Source organism: Chaetodon auriga, chromosome 7 (assembly GCF_051107435.1).
Source record: "Chaetodon auriga isolate fChaAug3 chromosome 7, fChaAug3.hap1, whole genome shotgun sequence".
In the NCBI taxonomy this organism is placed as follows: domain Eukaryota; kingdom Metazoa; phylum Chordata; class Actinopteri; order Chaetodontiformes; family Chaetodontidae; genus Chaetodon; species Chaetodon auriga.
The window spans coordinates 24,018,650-24,040,240 of record NC_135080.1 but is presented as its reverse complement, the minus strand read 5'-3'; the positions used below and the strand labels follow the sequence as shown (position 1 = coordinate 24,040,240).

The window sequence follows — 21,591 nt, the reverse complement described above, 5'->3', positions numbered from 1 at the left end:
ACTCCTTGTCTGCGTGTCTGCTATTGAGTCCAATCCTACCTGAAACATCACAGATATCATTATTGATCAGATATTCATTGATCAATCTGATAACCTGAACGGATTCTAACAAGACATTTTGACTAGCGGTTACTAGTGAAAGGGGAAAAAATGATTTACTGAAGTATTGAGATTCTTTTTATGGACAACAGCCGTCAGCGTGTTGTGTTTGTAGAGACTGACAGTGTGTGTGAAGGAAGCTGAATCCTTCAAACAGCTTTGTGCTCTTTTCTCTTTGCCGTGACACCAAATGAAGCCGCTTGGCCTTAAACTCTTAAACCACCTCAGACTCTTAGTTCACCTGTGAAATGTCGCTGAAAGAAAAGCTGCTTTTCATTCAAGGGTTTTCTTTGGATGAGCAGAAATACGCAGGCTGTCGGCTGCAGACGAGAACTCCTCAGTGTCTGTGCCTCCGTATCTCGATCAAACAAAGCTTTGAACATTACACCAACGTTCTACACTTAAAAAATTATCAACTACCAAGAAGTGGAACTTTTCTCTTCAACTTTGTAAAACGGTGCTCTACATGTGTATTTTACCTTCAGAGCCGACTAATGATGCTGAATACAACTCTGCATGTGAATTAGGAATTTGCATTTTGTGTACTTTTTACTCAATTTTGTGTACATAATACATTTTGTACATATATGTATGTACATATATATAAATATATATATATGCTCATTGACCACAAATTGGCACGGGTGGGTGGGTGGGTGTGGTGGGTCAGTGTCAGGCCATAAATAGCAAATGGAAGTTCAAAACCGGTATTGTTCACATGAATTTGAGTTGATAAAAAGATGAAACACAACATTAGGTGACAGTATATACATATTCATGGCTTTATAATCAGCTAGAAGGGAACAGTCAATTTTGACTGGGAAGACAGAGGTAGTTAACAGAAAACAAAGACAACAGGAAGGTTAAATCTGACCTGAAAACAAAATGTTGGCCTTGGTTCTGACGGCAGCATTAGTGACGTTGTCGTGTTTCAACGTCTGTTTAAAATCAGCAGCTTTGACAAACCTCCTGCTGTGTTTTCAGAAGGGCTCACAGATTACATGTTATTCTGCTGCTAATGATGTTGTCTTTCCAGACTTTAACTTTGAGGGAAAAAAATGGCTTGCTGTGATGCATGTTCTCTGAAAACCCTGCTAATTGGTTCTGTTCATGTATGTGTGAGTATGTGCAGCTGATTGTGTGTGTGTGTGTGTGTGTGTGTGTGTGTGTGTGTGTGTGTGTGTGTGTGTGTGTGTGTGTGTGTGCTTGTGTGTGTTTAGCTCCAGGGTTTGGACAAGGAAAGGGTGATGTAATGGTGAATGAGGTCCTCTCTGCCAGCCAAAGGGCTGATCTGGTAATGTTGTAAGGTTTGATATGGTAGGTGTGTGTGTGTGTGTGTGTGTGTGTGTGTGTGTGTGTGTGTGTGTGTGTGTGTGTTTGTGTGTGTTTGTGTGTGTGTGTGTGTGTGTGTGTGTGTACAGATTGCAGAGAAAGAACAATTGATGGATATGACTGAGATGTATTTTGGCTCAGTGTGGGTGAATGACATCATGTTGCACTCCCTCTCACACACACACATGCACACACACACACACACACACGCACGCTTGTTTAAGAATCAGTCATCATTTATCACTGTGTGTTCAAAGTTCACTGGCTCCTGGGAAAAAGTGTGACTCTCTCACTCTCTGTGTTTGTGTGTTTATTTGGAATTTAGCCATTACCTACACGGCAGCAGGTGTGTGAGGGAAAAGAGTTTTTGGGGTTTTTTTTTTTTGGTGGCACAAATGGTCCAATGTAAGGACGACAGGCACGAGCAAAAATGTAGGCAGTGACAGTCCGAAGAGATATAGATGATATAGATGAATTGAAAAGTGTGTACGTGTAAGGTTGTGTGTGTTTTAGTGTCTCTCCGTGTTTATGCATGAACTTTACTTCCCAAAGTCCATCCAGTCCATCTTGAGGTCACATCCTCGTTGTGGTCCCCTGTATCCTCTGCACTGTTGACATTAGGGGCCTGTCCACTTCCACACCTATCTAATCCTGACACCGTCCCCCAGTCCAGGCTCATTCGCCGAGTGTGTCCCTCAGTCTGTTCACTGTCTCGCTGATATGACTCTCCTCTCTGGAGATCCCTCTGCATCAGCCGGCCAGTGGAAAAATAGCAGTTGTCTTCTGAGTGCTGCCAGCTGAAAATGAAGACAGCTTTGCTTTTATTTGTCCAGCAGTGGAGATATTTGCCTCTGAGATTTCAGCCTCCATCCCAATGCAATGAAAGTGAATGGAGGCTCACAGCATTGTAAAATGATATTTAACAACTTCAACTGCAACACTGACAAGAATAGTTTGACATGTTGGGAAATACGGTTAGTCATTTTCTTAGATGAGAAGATAAACACCACTCATGTAAGATGAATGTGAAGCTACAGTTAGTATCTCAGCATAAAGACTGGAATCAGGGAAGCAGTATCCTGGCTCTGTTGAGAGGTAAAAAAAAACCATCCTACCAGCATCAATAAAGCTCAGTAATTAACTATTAATTATATATATTCTGTTTGTATAATTCAGACCCAAAATTGTGGTTTTAAGGGGGGTTATGTGCAGGACTCTCTCTGCTATCACCCTGTAACAATGGAGAAGCATTTTGTTTCTAGTTATGGACAAACCCACATGTTTCTGGTTAGTGACAACAAACTCTTCAGAAGCACAGGAAGACAAATGTGTTTGTGTGTATGTTGGAAGGCAGCAGACATTGCAGGACTGTAATTATGGCAAGCCAGTGGTCTCAGGAGGTTTGCAGAAAGTGGACCCCTTCTCCGTCCATCTCTTCCTGCCCTCCCTCTTCACACCCTCACTCCGCCCAAGTCCTATTTCTTTCTGTCCAACATCTTCCTCCCGTCTCCCCTGTAACATGTTGCACACTTGTAACACTCAGAGGCTCAGGGACCCCTGGTAATGTGATAAGCAAAAACCTCCCTGGAACCATTTGGAGCATAAAACATTTTATTGCTGGCTTCAGTTCCATGTACAGTATGATCCACACACAGCGGTGATGGAAAGGCTTCATAGCTCATGTTGGGTAGTTTCATCCACATTTCCTTTTAAAACTATAAAGTAATAAAGCCTCTTGAGTTGAGACAACAGGCTGATTAATGTGAAGCAGACATTAGCAGAGAGCAGAGGCTTCTTTGTCCTTTTGAAGGCAAAGATGGATGATGCTGGAACATTTACCAAACTTTGACAATGAAAGTGACCGCGTGAGGTTGTTTGATTTTTCCGATATACACAAATCCCGTCCTTCTGCTGTCTTTAATCCTCCCAAAAATGTTTATCTGACACATCTTCTCCTCCCCAGCGCTCTGCCTGGATCGGTTCAAATCTCAGGTTTCTGTCACCACTCCCCCGCCTCCCTTCGTCTGTGCAGGGTCCTTCCTCCCCAAAGTTTCCCAGAGACTCTCACACTGTATCGCTCACCTTTCTTCACATTATCCTCCATCTACCTACTAATGTAATAATGGAATTTTTACTAATCCAAGGGAGAAGTCAGTTGGCTGGTCACTAAGCCCCCCTTACTCTTATGCGCATCAATGTTTTCATTATCACACAGCACATAAACAGTTTATAATGCCAGTGACTTATTTATCTCTCAGAATTCACAGTAAACTTTTAAACAATGAAGAAGACAAAAGCAGGGTTCTCATTTCTCACTCTACAACCATAGACTTTGTTGGCTGCTTTATTGGATCACTTTATTTAGCATCCATGTAAACAGTTAAGTGGAATCTCTAATCAGGATCATGAAATATTGTCCATGAAACCGCAGCTAATGACAACTGTCACTTACAGATGTTGTCAGCTGTAGCTAGCTGCAGAAAGCGAACACTAATTCTATAAGTTGCTTGTAAAATGACATCTCCAACTGACTATTTAATATTTCGAGCTGATTTGTTTCAAAAGGAGCAACACCCTCGGTCTTATTTCTGGTGAATTTCATCATGCCTCTGTGTCCTCCACTCTGCACACACTCACTCAATATGTTACATGCAGCAGCAGAGACAATAAAATCTATCGCCTGGTGAGACCATCAATGGACCCACAACAGTTTGCCTGTCAATCCGGTGTTGGGGTAGATTACATTGTCATCTATCTCTTACATAGATCCCTCTCTCATCTGGACAATGCTGGGAGCACTGTGAGAATCATGTTTTTTTTTAATTTATTTCTCCATTCAATGTTGTGCAGCCCTCACAGACCACCGCATCACAGCATGAATCATGGACTACCTCACTAATGAATGTGACATGGTTGTCTGCATGTCAAACTCAGCCCTGACCACATCGACCTCATCACAGATGGAGATGATGGAGATTATAGGCAACTGATCGAGGGATTTGTGGATTGGTGTCAGTGGAACCACTTCCAGGTCAATGCAGGGAAATCCAAAGAGCTGGTTTTGGACTTCTGCAGAAATAAATATACTCCTCCCATAGCCAGTGAACATACAGGGAACGGACATCGAGATGGTGGAATCTTACAAGTCCCTGGATGTTCCCCTGAATAATAAACTGGAGTCGACTGACAATACAAATGAACTATATAAGACAGGCCAGAGTAGACTGTATCTGCTGGGGAGGCTCAGTGGAGGTGGTGGGAGAAATGAGGAGGATGACTAAGCTATCAGGTGGTGATGATGGGTAATGCCACATAATGCTGTAGTTAGCTAATGACATGTCTGATGTTTGAAAATAATGCTGTCTTATTATTGTCAATACTAAAATATTTAGCCAGATATGCCTAGATTTGCAGCTTACACACTACAACAGACAAACACACGGTTAAATCCATTCCTTACATTTGTGCTGCTATGTTTTTGATTTTGTCTTTGACAAAAGATAACCCAAACAATGTCCCTCTGTCAGGGAGTTCTTGGAAATGGTGGTTTATCAGATGCCTGGCACAGCGTCTCCTGCATAGATTCATGCTAATCCTGCTGTTTGAGCCAAGTTTAAGATCTGGGTTTGCCTTTCAGAGGGGTGAAAAGTCTCAGGATCATTGTTTCAGACTTGTTATTGTTACTGGGTATTTGAGGTACAGATGAGGAAGTGTGTGATACTGTCTTCCTCTTTGTCTGGGTGGCCTTGCTAACACTGAGTCTACTTTGCCAAAACACTTGTGGAACATGACACAATAAATAGCAAATTTGTACTAATTGCACTCAAAAACATTGCATGTCTTTCCCTTTCACTCTCCCTCACTCGGCTCCATATGCAGTTAATCAAAGTTGCGCACCGAAGTGTCAATGACATCATGACTTGGCTGCCACCCCATGGCCTTGTTTAGACATGACAGGTTCCCATGGAAACTCTGATGTCATGGGGGGGTCGAGGCAAGGCGAGTTGGAGTAGATGATGTTTTTCGGCCTGCTTTTTCAGTGAAATGTGATGTCTGTTAACACACGCACTGGCAGGAACAGCGCTGTGTGTCAGCAGACTGGGATCCATGCCAACAGGTAGCCTGTCTGTCAGCCTGAGACTCATACAACGGAGTGCCTGGCACGGTCTGCTGGGTGTTATTGTGTCTCACTGTTGGTTTCCAGGCAGAAATATCAGAGCCAAGCTGTCCTGAATTTACAGAGGGTGAACTAAAGACTAATGCAAAGATGACCTGGCTGGACTCCCTGGGAAAATGCTCCCACTGTGACGCCATAAATAGACCAAAAATCTACCCTTTCACAAAGAGCTTACAAATATGATTTACAGTGTTATGAATACTGCTGTAACGACATTCATTTAAAACATGGTGTGTGTTTTCTATTTTCTGATCACTTTTTAATTGAGTTGACATTTTGGGAAATAGGCTGATTCACTTTCTTGCCAAGAGTTGGATGAGAAGGTTGATACCAGGCTCATATATTAAGTACAGGGCTGCAGACAGGAGGTGATTAAGCACGCAGCATAAATACTGAAATCAGGGGGAGACAGCTAGCCTGGCGCACATAAACTTGATATAAACCAAAGTGTAAAAACAACAAGGTGTGGTTTTATGGGGGATTGTGTGCTGGATATGGAACAGACCAGCTTTGGAGGCACTTGGTGAACTTTATTACCTTATCTGACGGAGTAAACAGCAGTGGGCGAAGTAATCAGATCCTTTTTGTGAGGAAAAGTTCATTACAACAAATTGAAATTTTGCTTTTACTTAAAGCTTTGATAATCAATGTTGTCAAATGAACAATGAATCAAAGGACTAAAATTAAAACCAAAATTAAGTGAGACTGGCAGAGAATACAAGCAAAGGTAACGGTAGACGGTACTCCAAAGTCATAGTGTTTGAACTTTTTCTCACACAAGGACAAAACATGGAGGATATGGACAACAAGAAGCTAATAACATAGGTGCAACAACACCTGGAATTATATGACCGGAGCTTGAAATTGTCCCCACATAGAGCAAAAAAATATAGGGATACGCCAAATGCAGTTATCCTTTCATATCCATGTTGGACAATGAATGAGTGGTCTTACATTTTGGTGAGAATTCAACATTAACTTAGAATATTAAGCTGATTATTTATAACTACACTACATTACTAGAATGATCATATAAAACAATAGACACAAAATACTTTATTTTCATTCCATCCTTTGACCTGTGTGTAAGGTCCATCATAAACCATGGTCGTGTTCACTATGCACCCTGAGCTCCACCCGAGCCCGAGGTCTCATCAGCTGAAAGAACAAGCCACAGCTCCAAACGAAACTGACGGCCTCTGTGATGTACTTCCAGTTGATTCTCAGTAGCGGTGTTGTTTTAAGCTAATTCACGTTTTGTCTGACTCATTTAAATGTTGAGATGCAGATCAGTTTGGCAGTTTGCTCTCATGTAGCTCTGCGTTCTGCAGGCAATGTTTGCATCTGTAAGTGTGCATGCATGTGTTTATGGGAGTTTGGGGGAGCATGGACATATTTGTGTTCTGTTTAAAGCAGCGGTGACGTAAGCTGTTCTCTGTGGGCGAACTCGGAGCCCTCTTGTTAATGTTTACAGTCTGTAACCAGCAGTCAAAGACGGTGTGTGTGTGTTTGTGTGTGTGCTTTTGTGAATTAGATGGATTTTGGTGATATTAGGAAAATACTGACGCTATAAGGCTATTGTAAGTGTTTGCATGTGTGTGTGTGTGTACTATGTGTACCCTCACCCTGTTTAAGAGACACTGTATAGGGGGATGTGGACTATGACGGCAGAGAAATTAAAGAGGACCAAGGCGGAAAGTGGTTGAACTGGCATCTTTACAGTTTCACTATGTTCGTTCTAACATACCTATAATTAACAACTTAATTATAAACAGCTTATTCCCTAATGACCGTCTATCAAGCATTATTCACTTAAATACAGCACTGGATTCTGCTTTCATCTTGCCAGCTGTAAACTGATGCCAAAAAATGTGTTGAAATAAAACCACTGGTGCCATTGAAGCTAAAAAAAAAAAAGGACAGAATCCAGAAGGAGGCTGAAGTCGTGTTGGTGTTTCGCAGAATAGCTGCTCCTTCTTCTAAGAAAACTCATTTGAATATGATTTACATCAGGCATTTCCAAGCTTCGGGCCCGGATGTTAATTTAAAAATCTAATATGACCGCTTGATAGAAGTCAGTTCAATGACAACTCAGATAGCAAAGTTTACACAACATATGTACAATGACAACACTGTGCTGCCACAAGAGTAATTGGTTTTTAATTAAAGACAATAGTTACGACCTTTCTTTAAAGCATAACTCTGTCAGAGGAAAGTTTGTGATGAATCAAGCATATAGAGGAGTCACATTTTCCTGTGAACGCAGAAAGGTGCACTGGATTTGTTTTGTCTTCATGCGCTGACATTTTATGAACTGTGTCATGCAGTCATGTTTTCCTGTAAAAGCCACAGAGACAGTATGAGAAGCTTCATTACATCAGAGTGTGTCATTGCCAGTGTTTGTCTGTCCTTGTTTTGAGTTGTTGTGCAACACTTGGTGCACCTGGACTCACCTGACTCAGAGATGTGTGTTTGGACTGATTACATCTGTTTTTTTTCAGTTTTGTCTCACTGTTGTAATTTGTGACCACAGTCAAAGACGAGCCAACAAGAAATCATTCATGACATGTGTGAGAGAGTTACAGAGCTACATCTGAAATTTAAGCAAAATGTGTTGAAATGAATATCAGATGGTGTTAAACTTTTGATATACCATAACTATTAGCATAATGTACAACCATTTGAAATGTGATTTTTCGATCAAACTTCCAAGAACTGTGCAGAAAACAGGCTGTGCAGACAATCTGTGGCAAACTCGTTCAAACACAAAGAGCAAATAAAAGTCAAGTTTTGGCAGATAACATCTAGTAACATAATGTCGTCTTCTCTGAGTTTTTGGTCTCTTGACTCAGGAGGAGACAAATGGGAATTCCTTAAGCTGATAAAGTGACTTTGAGGTCATTTTCATGGTAGCTTTAGTTTTTTGTATGCTTACAAAGGAATCAATACTTTGTAAAAATTACAAAGGTCCTATAGCAAGTGCTGTACCGGATGCTTGTTTTCAAATACAGAAAGGACAGAACATGCCTCATATTTTCAAAATAACCACTGACCAAAATACTTAATGGGTGATTGCACTGAGTATCAGCAGCTAATTGAACAGAAGGTGTGATGTCATAAGTTCAACTCCCTGTGGAAGTCACCTGTCAAGATATCAGTTAGTTCATGTTATGTTATGTTATATTATGTTATGTTATGTTATGTTATGAACATTATCATTCACGGGTGCAGGAGGGGGGTGCAGGGGCCCCCTATTGACAGAGGGTGGAACTACAGTGTGTGAACTTCTACCATGGGCAATCTGATCCTCTGTTTTAAATTTTGGACAGCATATGATAAGGTGCCGTTGCTCGCTGTCACTCAGGCCTTGCTGAAGGAAAGTGTGTATGTAGTCATGTTCACAGTCATAGTGAGCAGCACCCTGTGAAAATAACCTCCCACACCTATGTGATCATGTCTTTAATACCTGAATGTTATCACTAGACTCAGACCAAACAGACCAAGGATCTGGCCAGTGCAACTAATTTCCACTTCAGTGCCTTGCTCATGAGCACTTCTTGAGGCATGGCAGATTCTTTCAGTCGCTGGCATATTCACATTTCCCCAGCTGGTTTGGGGATTTACATAACTGTGATTTTCTGGTCACAGTCTGCTTTTGTAGTTCAAAGCCCTCAGATCTGTTTGAAGATTATTAAAAAATACAGTGAGCAAATGGCCTCTAAGTGACTTTCCTCACTTCTTGCCTTTTATTTTTTGCAGATGTTTGGCCCTTGACAACGGTGATATATTTTTGTCCATACATGTACTGTATATCACGAGGCCCAAATGTCCACCAGCCTGCTACGTGACCTAATCCACACTTGATGAGTTGAGGCAGACACCCTGCACGGAGGAAGAAGTGTGTTTGCAAATGTCTCTGCAATATCAACAAAAAACCTTCACTGGCTCAAGACCAGATGAGAAGAAAATGTGTGTGACCTCTCCCCCTCAGCAATCACACTAGACATTTACAACCTCGGCTCTGCACAGAGGGAGCCAGCGTCGCAGAAGTAAAACATATTTAGTCATTATCAAAACAGTAAAAAAGGACTGTGGGAGGCAGCTCGGGGTGAGAGAGAGGGATCTATTGTTGTGACGACAGCTGAAGTTTTTCATTTTATACCTCTCTGATTCATAAAGGTCATGCCACATTACCTGCTGACTCATTATTACTGGAAAGCTGTGGTTCTCAAAGTGGGGTCCAGGGACCCACACAGGGGTTCCAGGGACTTTCAGGGTGCCTTCAGCAAAATGAAGACCAGTTTCATTTCAATGTAATAACCTTAATTCAATTTTACAGTTTAACTATAATTTAATGAGCAATATGATGTCACACACTGAATCAGTGAAAAACAAAGGTACGAAAATATTGATTTCTTACAGCAGTATGAGTCACTTGGGGTACAAACTGAGATCAGTTTATAAGTTGATATAGCAAATGTAGCAGCAAGCACACTTGAAAACATTTCCAAGACCCATTCATGTGGACTTAATCTCAGACAAACCTCAGATGACTCATGGAGCTGATACCCGTGACCTGTGACCTCTACAGTGGTTCGTTGCCGTCTGTGTCTTGTACTGCCCCCAGCAGACTCACATAAAACCCTCAGGGGGTGTCGGGTATGTGTGTGTGAGAGAGAGAGAGGGAAAGACAAAAAGGTGGGGGGACAATCTTCCAGTAAATCACCTCACCAAACCCCCTCCTCATCTCCCAGAGCTCTCTGTTACACCTCCGTCTCTCACACACTCCTCAACACACACACACACACTGATGACAGTAAGCAGGAGGGTGGAATGTCGACGTACACACACACACTTGCTATCTGCTGTTGAATGTTTGCACTATTGGGTCCAGTTACACGGGGGAGGGTAGCAGTGGTCCTCAGCAGCCAGCTTGTCTGTTTTTCTGTCTTGTCCTGCCATAAAACACACAAGTACAATATGATAGAACCTAACTCGAAAATGGAAAGAATACATCAAGATAAAACTGCCTAATGTGGTGAATGGTGTACATGTATAATAATTAGTATCAAACTGATATATATGAAGATACGGCCTCCATAGATTTGATGTTTGTGTCTACCTGTAGCTGTCTGCCAAATGATGACCGCTGTCATTCAACACTGCTCTGCTGTGTAGAAAACCATCAGTCACATTCTCCCCCTTTGACCTGTTCTTATCTTAAGCAAGTACCATTAGAGGGAGGGGATGGAAAGATAATGATACAGAGAGACAGAACTACAGATAGAGACCACAGGGAGACGGAAGGACTAGAGAAGGATTGGCTGATGTGGAGACTGAGACATTAATTATTTCTACTGCTGTAACAAACCCAATCAGATTCTGATTATGTGTGAGCTGTCTGTTTAGTGTTGGACCTCATTGTGAGTATTTAGTTGTCCCTGCTGAGGGACTGCTGACAACACAATACTTAATAAGCTGCATTTCCACAGCAGGAAAATTTGGAGGAACTCCACCGCAGAGACCAGTGTCTTGTTCCAGGGACTTTGTTTCCTCCCCCAGAAAGGTTGTACTGTTTGGCCTTGCAGTTCTTAGCATTACTGATTGGTCGAGCACTCTCAGCATTTTATTTTAGCCATCATTTTAAAAAATGTGCAGCCACAAATGAGTTTGTCTTTTGTTTGCTGCGCTTCAACACGTCAACACAGAGTCATGGAAGAAAGCACATGACAGATGGACCGATGCTGAAGTCCAGGCAGGGGTGGGGTTTGCGGACAAGCAAGCTAGGCAGTTGCTTGGAGCCCCCGGCCACTTATTTACAACAATGATTATTGATAGGCCTGGGCTTTCAGGGACCTCTGTTGGTCCCTGGACCTCACTTTGAGAACCACTAATCTGTTTTTTCAGTATTCATCTCAAATGTCCCAGAAACTGTGCATTTATGTGTGCAAAAACCAAATTTTTGTGGCGTGCACGGGTGGGGTGGGGGGCCCCAGGGATTTCTTGCTTGGAGCCCCAAGAGACCCTGGCAACGCCACTAAGTCCATGTCTTGTTGCACAGTTGTGCAAAAAATGATGCCATCACATTTTCATACGACAGCAGAATTATTGGCCTTATCTTCTTGGGTCTTTTGTCCTTGGTGGTGAAAGAAGCTTTTAGTTCCCTGAGAAGTAGCTCCTAAAGGTTCTTACTTTAGTTTGTATACTTTGGGTGGAAATGTGCTGTAGGTATCTTTGGTACAAGTAACAATGCTCATGGTCAGTTGTTGATAAGTTAAATAAAATAAATAAAAGAATATCACCATTATAGACATGAAGATTTCAAAGTGGCACATTAAATATACCAAAACAAGATTTTATGGGAAGTAAGAGTGCAAATAAGAGTGTTTAGTTACAGTGTATATTTCTGTCCAAATGAAAGTAGGGAAGAGAACAGATGAGAGAGAACAAGAAAAAGATGTCACTGAGCAGAGACTTATGTATGACAGGAAGGAGAGGAGAGGAAGAGGCACAGTGAGAGAGTAGGAGAGAGGAGTTCCGATAGTTTACACAGTGGAAGGATATAAAAGCAACCTGGCCCGCCTCCCTCCCCTCCCCTCCCCTCACATTTACTACTCTGTCCATGTTTCTTCACTCCACCACCACCACCACCCTCCTCCTTTATCCCTCCCTTTCTCCTCCCTCCTCCGGGCCAGAGGAGAGGAGTGATCAACCTGAGAGTTTAAACAAACCAAAGAGCCGGCAGCGCAGAGCAGAGCTCACACACGTTCGCACAGACACACTCATACAGCTGTTGAGCACTGAGGAAATCTACTGAGCTGGATCGGAGAGTGAAGCTGAGGTAGGTTTGTTGCAGCTGTTGAGTGAAGATTACCTCACTGTTGTGTTTAATGGCAGTTATGAAACATAGCTGGCTCAGAGAGATGTATGCTTCTGACTCCTTAAAAACAGATTCTGTTGTTCACTTCAAAGCAAAGTCAGTAGTTTGAATCAAGTTTGCAATGTTTTAGGTGTTGTAGTAGATTTTGACTTGTACGTACAAGCTTTCATTTAATTCTTACTATGCTGGATATTTTCTAACATTACTGTATTTTTGCACAGGATATTGCATTTGGCTTGGTTGGTTCCTCTCAGAGTTCTATAGCTGTCCTCAAGCTGAAAGTCAGGTCTCGACCTTTTTGGGCTTTCAGATAGAAGACCGAGTGAGACATCTGTGCCTGAACAGCAGAGCTTATTGAAGGAGAAGCAGCCCAGAGGCCCAGGAAGAAGCTGAAGGATTAAACAGACCAGACCTTTGCCCCCCCTCGCAAACTTTCACCTCCAAACTCTTCCATCAGTCTACCCTTCAGCCAAACCTGCTGCACACTGACTGAAGCTACACATTCTCCAGTGGCCGGAGGATCTCACTCTCAGACGTCAACTCACAGACTGAGAGGCTGTCTGGACAGTTTCCAGAGTGGCTACAGCTGTTCCGATGGAAGCCCCGACCCTTGCTGAGATTGGAGACTTGTGTCATCCCCGGTCTCCGTCTCCAGAGGGGGAGACCGTGTGTGCAGCTCTAGCCCGTTACGAGAACACTCTCAGGGATGCTATCAGGGAGATCCACGTGGATGTCAGTGCTTTTAAGCTGGGCATGGAACGACGTCTGGAGGAGACAGCCAGCCTGAGCAGGCCTCTTGGACGAGCAGTGGCTCAGCTCCAGCAGGAGAACCGGCAGCTCAGGAGTCAGCTGGAGGCTCTCACCCGACAGGTGGAGCTCCTGAGTGGGATGACGTGTGACAGGAGCATCTTGCTTAACAACAGCCACAATCACAGTCAGAATCACAAGAATCACCTTAGTGACATTCAGGAGAACCATCAGGAGATGAAAGAGGTGATCTACGGGAAGGGAGAGGCTCACACTCAGAGCCAGGCTCACCTCCACATCCAGTCCTGCAGCCTGGGGAACCAAGGCCAGAACTACAGCGCCCTCAGCAGCCAGTCCAGTCCTGCATCCCCACCTGCCACCTTCTCATCGTCCCCCAGCTCCAGCAGTCCTCCTGCGGGCTCCAGGGTTTCCTCCATGGTGACAGGCCCAGTGTCGGGCAGCAGCCCCTCCACCACTCGCTTCTCCAGCCGAGCCACATTCGCTGTGTCCAGCAAGACTAACGTGAGTACTGCATGTTTATAGAGGAGAGAGTGCATGTTTGCAGTCAGCAAATCCAATCATTTTTTCATAAAATTGAACTGTCGGTTTGGTTTTGTGCTAACATTCAATTTGGCATTTGTACAATTCCCACTTGGCAGTCATTACTTGAACTATTTCAACCATTTATCCGCAACACGCAATGTTCAGGTGTAATACCTTGACTCAATATGTGAATACAATCTCATTTAACTCATACATCCGGGGTAGAAGTCCTGGTTGGAAATCATTGCTTTGCATTTCAAGAACTGCTTAAATCTCAAGCCTTGAGGGAGCTCATCCAAGACAATTTGTAGCTTGTGTTGTCCTGAGCTGCTGCACACAGCTTTTAACATATGTTTACTGACTCACCACTTCACGCTCCAGTGCCAGATACTCTGCTTTGTAACATAGATGGAAATTTTGTTTGCAGTAGGTGGACAGCCCAGTAAGTGCAATGTGATTTTTTAGGTTGGGAAAGTGCCGCTGTGGTAAATATGCAGAATGTGAGTTTGACTGCAGCTTTGCTGTGTTGTGACTGTGTGGATGTGTCATACGAGGCACTGGCTGTGTCACTGCGGTTGCACAATAGCCCTCCACTAGGATGCTTTAGTATTTATGAAGTACAGTAACATGAGTCAAGCAGGCTCCTGGGAGGTGAGGTTAGTGTGGTCGTGTGGTTTTCAGACCTGAGTCAAATATGTGAAATCAGCATTGTGAAATGTAGGTTAGCCATTATCGCTGTCGTCCTTTGCAAACCCTGCGGGTCCAGTTTGGATAATTTTATGTTTTAGCTTCACCTGAATGATTACATGGTTCTGGCTTGAAAAAAGTCCAAGCACTGACCTTGTGAAACTCCCCCGAAACTCTGCTGAATAAATTCAGAAACTCAAGAGCCAAGCTAAAAACAAGCCAGTTTTCTCAGTTCCTGGAAAGCTGACATTTTTCTTCAAGCTAAGGGTGTATCAGAACTGGCTGTATGCTGCGTCTGGGTCTGTGTCTGGGTTACATCACTGCATCAGTGGTGACCAGACGGCCTGTGTCAGTGTTTTAGAGCTCAGTGGATTCTGAGTTATTATCGGGAGTACATTTTTACCGTCACCTTGGGATACTGCTGATGGAAGTCTGTCCTCTGGAGTTGGACTAACTCATCTTGGAGTCCGTCACAGTAATCATCCCTGTTTGTTCCCTGATTGTTGCATGGATGAATTTGCTTCCTCCCCTGGCTCATCTTGTGTCTGATGAAATCGAAAAAAGAATCTCCTGGCCTCTGTCCATCCTGTCGTTGCTGCATCACTTAGCCAGTAGATGATGAGCGTGCAGTTTTCCTGGCCTTCTCCTGATCACAGATTTATGGGGTTTTCAGAGCAGAAAGGAAATTGTGTCTAAATATTTAGAAATATGAGAGAGTGTACACCAGCTGATGACAATCAAGGCTTTTTTCTCTCTTGTCTTCCCATTTTTTGGCAATAAAATATACACATGGATCTGAGTGTGTTGTTGTGGGATCTGTGATCTTGCAATGGCAAGAATGAAGGCAAATTCAACCAATGGCATTAATTTCAAGAACTTTTAAGCATGCTTGTATTATTTTCTACAAACTCTTGGATTACAGCACAATCCAATTTTCCACTGTCCATCTGTGTACTCCGTGTGTTAAAAACAGGTCCATTTAAGCCAAAACAGGCTAAATGCTTCCATCTCATGGCTGGAACATGCTTCTCCATCTGTATAAAAGCCACCGTGTATGTATGTTCTTTTATACCTCTATAGATTCAGGGCATAATACCTTGTGCACAATGGCTCCATATGGAGGGATTCTTTAGCTATTGATCATTCAACAAGTATGCTGGCCCTTTAAAAAAAAATGTGGTATGTGCTCTCTAGTGGTCAAACTATGTAATGCTGACACTGTGAACTACACCTCCAGCCTATTTTGGCATTTCTGCACTGCCATTTATTGGTACCTGTCAGGATCGCTCTAATTATACATCTGCAATAAGCTGACGCTGACCAATGTGCTTTCTACCACTCCATGAATGCTTTAAGAGCAAATGTAAGCTTTCATGAACTGAATGTAGCTTGTGCGTCAGCCAACAGTAGATAATAACGACTTTTATTTGGTACTGTATGCCTTCCATCAAGTAAACAGTGAAACCAATTACTTTCAATCACATGTCAAACTGTTTTGCTGTGCCAGTACTTCACTGTTACCGCAGCGGATAACTTGACTGGCGGGAGGAAGTCCACAGAGGATGTTATTTACTTCCAGGGTGCTCCGTCCAGCTCTAGAAAGTATGATATTTCTGAGGCCTGTTCCTTGGTGAAAGCTGGGACACATTACACACATACACACTTATATTCTTGTACACATTCTTTATGCATTGCAAGTGTGTATTTGATGGACTGCAACAGGCAGGAGGTTGTGGTCATAAGATGATATGGCACAGTTTTGGAACTGATTTTCCAAAATGATACAGGCTGCAACCACAGACAACATCACCTCCACATTCAGGCTATCACTTTGATGTACCAGCATCTATTTCAATATGAAATTTCATACAAGCTAAAGTATATGCACATATACAGATACAGATATGGACAAGACTGTTTAAAACACATGCACAAGCACGCATTATGCAAATAGCTGTTCCTCCTGTATCTGTAATTATCAAACTATGTGGTGGATACAACAGAGGAATGTTATCTTCTGTGAAATCTTGTGGTCAGAGCTAAACAACACAAGAGCACCGTTGTTTCTGTGTGTCTGCTGAGGGAGATCCCCCGCTGTCAGCCAAACTCACAGATCAGATCAAACACGAGATGCAGAGAATACTCTGAAATAATGCATCAGTGCACAAAGATTCACTGTGTTCCTGCTGCTCCTCTGCTCACATCATGGTAATCAGCTTCAATGGATTTATTTTTTCTGTCCACGTAGTCAGATCCCGACACACTGCTGTTTGATTCATAATTGCAGCTTGCTCTTCCTGCCACATCCTCACCTGTATGTCAGGGAGAGATGTGAGGAAGACGCAGTACATTAAGTTCAGTTGGCTGTTCAAACAGGCCTGATTGACATGATACACCAAGAGCTACACACACACACACACACACACACACACACACACCGACACACTGTAGGCATTCTTAATGGCTCGAATCCCAGCTGAAAGCAGACTGTGCCAGAGAGATGTGTATAGGCGTGTCTGTCTTCCGGCCTGCTCTCCAGCTGTTACTATGCACCTTCACCGTGACCTGTGAAGCCATCACAAGATGACACACACACACCTGCACGTACACACGCAGACCTCTGAAAGACACCTGCAGCATGTCAGCATGATCTCGTTCATATCAAAAACACGCCTGCAGCACGCATCTGTATGAATAATGAGTACTTTCTTTTTTTTCCTGTTCTTCTCTCCAGCCTCCAAACAAGAAATCAAATGAAAGATTTGGTGTTTTTTCATCAGCTGAGTTGAAATATGAATGAAAGGGTTTATGGGTCTCTCATTCTGCCTTTACTGACAGAAAAAAAAAAAAAAGTTTTACAATATTTGAGAAGTTTTGCCATAATGTGCCACCACTGTTCCACTTTTCTGATTCAGTGCGTCGGAATTTGAATAAAAATACTTGAATGGAAACCCAGCTGTGTGGGTAACAGTGTGTGTGTGTGTGTGTGTGCTTCCATCTGGAAGGTTTTTGAGGTTTGTAAAGAGGCAGCTGTGTGGTTCTTTTCTGTCCTCTAATGGTCCTGGGCAACAGGAATTAGTCAAGATTAGGATTAGGACAAAGACCTAAACCTCCTCAATAATGCCTCCTCTTCCTCCTCTGCCCCCCCACCCTGCACACATACACACTAACACACACATGTCAGCAGACAACACCGCTGTTGCCAATTACAGTGCCAAAGCAGCCGTCTCAAAGGGCCATTGTGAGGGTTCTTCATTGGGAGTACATTGAGAGTGGAAGGCTTTCAGAGAGGGCTCTCCTCTCATCCTCCTTTCTGACTCCTTCTTCTCTTCTCCATCTCTCACCTGCATCCTGATCTCACCGCAAAAGATTTTTACTGCTATATGCCACAAATTTAGAGATTGATCCTGGAAATATTGTCTTGGTTTTGGCATAGTTTTACAAAGAAAACACATGGTTGAAAGCTCTAGAGTAAGTGGACGTTCGAATTAAAGGGGTACTCCACCGATTTTACATGTAAGTTCAGTTTACCCATTATGAGGAGCACTACTGGCCCTGTGAAAAAAGATGCAAAATTTTTTCTTTGGCTCTTAAGGATCTTTTTCCAAGTCTGCAGTGTCTGCTTGAGCTAGGAGACTACAAACTACTTCTACAGAAACAGAGAGCCCGCACTACAAACTAGTGTGTGGAGCTAGAAAGACGAGGAAATTCATCAAGCAGGGAAGGTTTAAGAAAAGATAAGTTGAATTATGGGAAATGTAGGCTCCAGTGTTTTGGAGCTTGACTCATGAGGTAGTTAAGGGAGGGAGAGTTTCCATTCTCGTGAAGCTGATACACTGACCATGGATCATGCCGCTCATCTCTATTTTTACACTGCTGGTCTATTTCATTTTATCTTAGAATGTCAGGCTGCAGTGCTGGAGCCCCTCTGAGATTGTTTTTATGTGTGAAATTAGAGATGGTTTTGTGAACTTTCAAAGGAGCAACATTGAAGCAACATTTAGACTCAGATCACAGTATGAACAAATATTAAAAATCTTCTTTCTACTAACATGTTTCATCACATCAGAGGTTGACTGGATCTAATGCAAATTTTATACAATCATAAAAACATAATTAAAATAATCGCTGTAACCCACAAATACATTCCCAAACCACACCTGAACCACTCAAGAGTTTGTTAGACACAGCACATTCCTGCAGTGCTGTGTGTGTGTGTGTGTGTGTGTGTGTGTGTGTGTGTGTGTGTGTGTGTGTGTGTGCGCATGTGTGTGTGTGTGTGCGCGTGTGTGTGTGTGTGTGTGTGTGTGCGCGTGTGTTCATTAGTAGATGAACAGATCAGATTAGTGCAGTCAGGTCAGAGGGTTATCTGCTGTTCTCTATCAATGCACAGAGACTGGGGGCGTTTGAATTATGGCTCAATGCAACACTTGCATCATGTGTTATGTCAGAGGTGATTCCTTGAGATCGGAAAGTTGAGTTTGGTGCAGTTGTGGATATGTTTCTTGTATGGGCTCTAAGTCGAGGCTGCATAGATGTCACATGAGTTTCCACTTAAAGGTGTTACATGTAGGAATTGACTTTGATAAATCATTGCTGTGCAAATTTTGTGGCTTTCTTACTGTCAACAGCCTGGTACAAATTGTGCAGAAGTTTTGGTTGGTGGTGGCTGACAGTGGAAGGAATGAAAGGCAAAATCACTTTCCTTCCTTGCAGGAAGCAACAGGATTTATGGGAAATGTGGTTTTAATTTTGTGAAACATCTGTACTCACAACTCCACTGCTGTGAGACAGAAGCGACCCATTGTCTCCACCCATGTCTCATTTTTAAAGCAATGATAACAAACTATGAAAAGTAAATTGACAGTTATAACATATGGATGTTTTAAATTAGACTCATGCCATGTCATGGTCTGATTTGATCCTTCAAAGGTACCAGTAAGTGATGTGAACGGTGACGTGTGAATGAGTTGGTATAAATTTCATCAGATTGTGCTCCCTCTTACACCGATGGTCTCCCCCCTTGCCTCCCTGTGCACCCATTAGCTCCATCTCCCTAACATCACACAACTCAACCTTGATGCTAGCTGTCTCTTACCTGCACACACACACACACACACACACACACACACACACACACACACACACACACACACACACACACACAGGCACACACATGAGCAGCAGACCACTGCAGTGTTTTAGTTTAGTCACAGTCTGAGAATAGTCTGATGGATAGATTGTGCTGTACTGATCCTGGTCCAGACTGAATTACACTGTGATTACTGGCTGCTGGTGCACGTGTTTACATACATGCACACAGAGACCTTCCTTTATCATTAAGTTATGGAAAAGATTAATCCACTATTATGGGCTTGCTGCAGTGTATGCACACACACATACTTGTTCTGTGGCCATTTTCCTGCATTGTGTAGTGTGATGGAGTTGGTCATATTAGGAGATGCTGTTCTCTTTCTCCTGCCTTAGCAAAATGATTCTTTTCCTCTGTTTTTTTTTTTTGTTTTTGTTTTTTTTATATGTCATGCTGTTGTGTGCGGAGTGTATTTGGTTGTGATTGTATCTTGCTGCAATGTTAAATTCCTTCTCCGGTAATTGCATCTGAAGTAAGTCTGTGTGCTGCGATAAACTATAAGTATTTATGCCTGATGCTGTAGATACCAACAGTTTAGGTTTTGGTTTATAGTCTGGTGTCAGATGTCACTCATAGCACCACTGCAATACAAAGCATTGTTCCAATATGTGATGGAGTCATGTTGTGTTTCAATTATATTTTTCACAGTAAGTTTGTTCACATTGTTTTATTTACTTTGCGATACGATGTGGCTGCAGGAAGGTCAGTCTTGTTTTATCACTTAATATGAGAGTACTGCATGGCGTCACTGGATTTATGTGTTTTTCATTCACTATGATAGAGAGCACTGGCTGCTGAGAGCAGAAGCTTTGCAGTGGATCTGACCATGCTTTCCTTAATCGTAGGGTTATCAACAACCAACAAAGGTCTTCACTATTAACAATCTCCACCAGCATTCAAAACACAGTAGGAAAAACACACAAGCAGTAATTATAACTGTAGTATGGATGTATATATACTTACATCTGAGCCTACGCACACTGAGCAGCAACGAGGACTCTGCTGCAAGAACTAACCCCCTTTATAAAACACATGAATATTAAATGTCAAAACAACAATACCAAAGCGCACAGCTCATAGGGAGCATGGCAGAGTAAACAGAGAAAGCATCAAGTTATAATGGCAGTGTTGCACACCTGCATGAATGTGATTGAACATGACAAGTCAGCTGATCGCAGGTGATGAATGAGCCAGTGGAGGTGAAGCATGAATGAAGCATCTGATGTCAATCACTGAACACAAGCCCAACTTCAGACCTAACACTATGCTCCATGGGTAGTACCATTAGGAATGTAGTGACTTGCTTCTACACACACTGATGGTGTTGTTTAGCAACCAATCATATTATACAGAAATATTATACCACATGGAGTAGCATATTAGAAATGTTTTAATGCTTTGTTTTAGCTCAGTTTGAGTAAAAAGAAGTCACCGATCTGCTTCATACTGACTGAGTTAGATTGTGTGCGTGGGCTCAGCTGGGTGAAGGGTTACGCTGCGGAGTAGAGAGTGGAGTGTTGTTTATCTCCATGACAAAGACAGCTGACATTTACACGCTGTCTGTGGAGACTCCCCAGGCTGAGCCAGCTCTGACTGCCTCTGATGCCGTGACATACAACCTCTGATCTCTGCATATACACAGATTCAACTAGCACCCTTCCATCCATCCATGCACTCCTCTCTGGCCCTGTGGCCCCCTCCTCACCCTTTCACCCCTCCCCCAATATCCCCCTCTGAGCTCAACAGCATTTTAAGGCTGGATTCCTGGCAGCAACCCCCCTTTGTGGCTATTAATACAGCCATGAGCAAGATAGAAAGCAGAAGACAGAGTTTCAAATCACTGTTTACTATTTTGCCAAATATATGATCTGACTTTGAATCACAACTTGAATTTAAAAGCCTGTCATAGATTGATTCATCATTTCACCAAACATCATTTCAAACATGAGTGGTTTGGTAAGGCAAACGACTTAT

At 42.8% G+C, this 21,591-nt stretch overlaps 1 protein-coding gene across 3 annotated transcripts in view; it reads left to right on the top strand.

Annotated features, from left to right (window-relative positions):
• The first annotated feature begins 11,843 nt into the window (after positions 1-11,843).
• The window catches only part of smtnl (smoothelin, like), a 28,398-nt gene continuing 18,650 nt past the window's right edge, over positions 11,844-21,591 (top strand). The window contains exons 1-2 of one of the 3 annotated variants that reach the window (XM_076735414.1): positions 11,844-12,449; positions 12,799-13,757. In XM_076735414.1, coding sequence (XP_076591529.1) covers positions 13,083-13,757 — 675 coding nt within the window. In that variant the 5' untranslated portion in view covers positions 11,844-12,449; positions 12,799-13,082. Of the gene's footprint in view, positions 12,450-12,670; positions 13,758-21,591 lie in introns of those variants that run through there. The other 2 variants (XM_076735412.1, XM_076735413.1) reach the window with 2 other exon arrangements.